Genomic DNA, 3,348 nt, shown 5'->3' on the forward strand with positions numbered 1-3,348 from the left:
TCTTTATATCCTACATAACTTAAAAAAAAATTTCTTTGTGGCTGGGTGCGGTGGCTCATGCCTGTAATCCAAGCACTTTGGGAGGCTGAGGCGGGCAGATCACGAGGTCAGGAGATCGAGACCATCCTGGCTAACACGGTGAAACACCGTCTCTACTGAAAAAAAAAAAATACAAAAACATTAGCTGGGCATGGTGGTGGGCGCCTGTAGTCCCACCTACTCAGGAGGCTGAGGCAGGCTTGCAGTGAGCTGCCAAGATCGAGCCACTGCACTCCAGCCTGGGCGACAGAGCAAGACTCTGTCTCAAAAAAAAAAAAATTTTTTTTTTGTAGAGACGAGGTCTTACTCTGTCGCCCAGGCTGGTCTCAAACTACTGGATTCAAGTGATCCTCTCAGCTCAGCCTCCCAAAGTGCTGGGATTACAAGAGGGGGCCACCACGCCCAGCCTTTTCTTCATATCTTCAGTCCCCTCACTGACAACTCTCCTCTTCTCCACTCTCATTTCAGCAAATGATCTTGCCTCAGGAAGAATTCAGATAATTGATACCATGGGATGGGAAGAGCCTCAACTTCCTGTCACCATGCCTATAAACTTCCTTGCATCTACCTTCAGTCTTTCCTTCCACCCTGGATAAAATGGCAATGGTGATCCCTTCTATGAAGGTTTCTCAATCCCACCTTAAACCTCTCCAGGAACTTCCCTTTACTACAACTTCTTTTATAAATTCAACCTCTCCCTCCAAATAGACTTCCTCTCATCATAGCATTTATTTTATTTTTCATTTTGTTATTATTTTTTTGAGATGGAGTCTCACTCTGTCGCCCAGGCTCGAGTGCAATGGTGCGATCTCGGCTCACTGCAACCTCCACCTGCTGGGTTTACATGTGCCTGTCACCACACTGGGCTAATTTTTGTATTTTCAGTAGAGACAGCATTTCACCATGTTGATCAGGCTGGTCTCAAACCCCTGACCTCAGGTGATCCACCTGCCTCAGCCTCGCAAAGTGCTGGGATTACAGACATGAGCCACTGCACCCGGCCTGTTTTATTTTTATTTTTTGGGACGGAGTCTTCCTCTGTCACCTAGGCTACAGTACAATGGCGTGACCTTGGCTCACTGCAACCTCCGCCTCCCAGGTTCAGCGATTCTCCTGCCTCAGGCTACCGATGAGCTGGGACTACAGGTGTGTAACACCTCACCCAACCAGTTTTTATATTTTTAGTAGAGATGGGGTTTCGCCAAGTTGGCCAGGCTGGTATCGAACTCCTGACCTCAAGTGATCCACCCACCTCAGCCTCCCAAAGTGCTGGAATTACAGGCATGAGCCACCACACAGGCCTCATTTATTCACCTTCTAACCCCACCCTCAGGCCCTACTTTACTGAAAATGGTCCTTTAAAATCCATCACCCTTTTTACTAAATCCAGTGGACACTTTTCAGTGCTTTTTTTCCCTTGACTTCTTTTTTTTTGAGACAGGGTCTCACTCTGTCACCCAGGCTGGAGTACAGTGGGGCACAATCTCAGCTCACTGCAGCCTCTACCTCCTGGGCTCAGGTGATCCTCCCATCTCAGCCTGCTGGGTAGCTGGGATCACAGGCACAAGCCACTGCACCCGCTAATTTTTTTTTTTTGGTAGACACAGGGTCTCCCTATGTTGCCTAGACTGGTCTGCCGTGTGTTTTTATCCCTATCCCCTCTGCCTACACTGTTCCCTCCTGAAACACATCTTTACTTGGCCAACACTCACCTTTCAGATTGGAAAGTGATTCCTGCAGGAAACTTTTTGTAACCTCCCGGAGTAACGCTAACCCCAGCTAACGTGCTCTCTTGCATGGATCTCACAGCACTGACATGGCCTATTTAACTCCAGTAGCCCTCACTAGATTGCAAATGCCAAGAAGGCAGAAAATATCTTGTTTTTCTTTATATCCTACATAACTTAAAAAAAAATTTCTTTGTGGCTGGGTGCGGTGGCTCATGCCTGTAATCCAAGCACTTTGGGAGGCTGAGGCGGGTGGATTGCCTGAGGTCAGGAGTTCGAGACCAGTCTGGCCAACATGGTGAAACCCTGTCTCCATTAAAAATACAAAAAAATTAGCCAGGTGTGGTGGTGTGCACCTGTAATCCCAGCTACTCGGGAGGCTGAGGGAGGGGAATTGCTTGAACCAGGGAGCTGGAGGTTGCAGTGAGCTGAGATCACGCCACTGCATTCTAGCCTGGGTGACAGAGTGAGACTGTCTCAAAAAAAAAAAAATTATTTGTATCTATTAAATATTTACTAAAACAAAGCAAAAAATAAATAAATACAACAATAACCAGGGTCCCAAGCTTACCTTAGGTCCATAGAAGGCACCATCTCCAGAGTTGAGGTCCCAGGGTTCTCCAAATTCCTTCAGGGTCTGTTGAAGGACCTTTGAAGGAATGAGACAAGAGTGGAATAGAATACATCATCTTAGACTTCAAAAGCAACACATCTGGTCGATCCCCAACAAATGACCCACTCACCAGATACCTCTGAGAACCTTGGTTACTGTATTCTCCACTCCTTCCCACCAGAGAGTGGTTTATCTGCCTCTATTTCTGTACCTCCTACTCACCTGTTCGGCCTGGTCCCAAAGGCAAGGGTCCCCCAGGAAGCCAGATGGCCGGGTGGACAGTGCCAGGCGGAAGGAGAAGCCAAGAACGGCATAGACGGAACGGAGGAAATCAAGACAGCTTTGGATCTCTGCTTCCAGCTGGGGGCAGGAAATAAGGGTCAGTGAGCTGTGAGCCAGCTAGAGATCAGGGATGCTGGCAGTTTGAGGAAAACAAAGGGCAAAAACAGAGAGGAAGCAGAAGCAAGCTAGGGGTAGAATGTAGCTGAATTATAGTACATACAGGGGGCAAATAATCAGGGGTTTGCAGGTTCATAGGGAGAAAGGTGGTTTAGAAAACCTTTGGTGGAGCCAGGGAAAGGCCACCTGATCTGTTGTACAGAAGATGTGAGCGTCATCCTGCTGGAAGCACCGCAGTCGGGTCAGTCCCCCCAGACCACCAGAGGCTTCAGCCCGGTGTAGGGCCCCAAAGTCAGCTAGTCGCAGGGGCAGTTCCCGCCAGGATCTGGGCCGGTGGGCGAACATCAGGCTGAGGTTGGGGTGCAGAGGAGTCAGGGCCATAGGGAGGACTAGCCCCCGAAGACTGCTCCTCCACCCAATCTGCTTGCCTACCTTCTCTGCACCATCTGCTATAGCCCTCTCCAACCTCACCACATCCTCCCACTGAGTCCTGTCAATCCCACTCATCACAGTCTGAGCCCTGCGGTTCAAAAGTGGATTTCTCAGTAACACAATAACAGACATCATTTA

The 3,348-nt window shown here is 48.9% G+C and overlaps 1 protein-coding gene across 3 annotated transcripts in view; it reads right to left on the bottom strand.

Annotated features, from left to right (window-relative positions):
* TARS2 (threonyl-tRNA synthetase 2, mitochondrial (putative)) overlaps positions 1-3,348 on the bottom strand; it is a 21,799-nt gene that overhangs the window by 5,268 nt on the left and 13,183 nt on the right. For all 3 annotated transcript variants that reach the window (XM_011973614.1, XM_011973613.1, XM_011973612.1), the window contains 3 exons: positions 2,965-3,127; positions 2,602-2,739; positions 2,338-2,415 (listed from right to left, as the gene is read on the bottom strand). In XM_011973614.1, the coding sequence (XP_011829004.1) occupies positions 2,338-2,415; positions 2,602-2,739; positions 2,965-3,127 (379 nt within the window). The remainder of the gene's footprint in view (positions 1-2,337; positions 2,416-2,601; positions 2,740-2,964; positions 3,128-3,348) is intronic.

This window comes from Mandrillus leucophaeus, unplaced genomic scaffold, assembly GCF_000951045.1.
Source record: "Mandrillus leucophaeus isolate KB7577 unplaced genomic scaffold, Mleu.le_1.0 Scaffold139, whole genome shotgun sequence".
NCBI lineage: Eukaryota > Metazoa > Chordata > Mammalia > Primates > Cercopithecidae > Mandrillus > Mandrillus leucophaeus.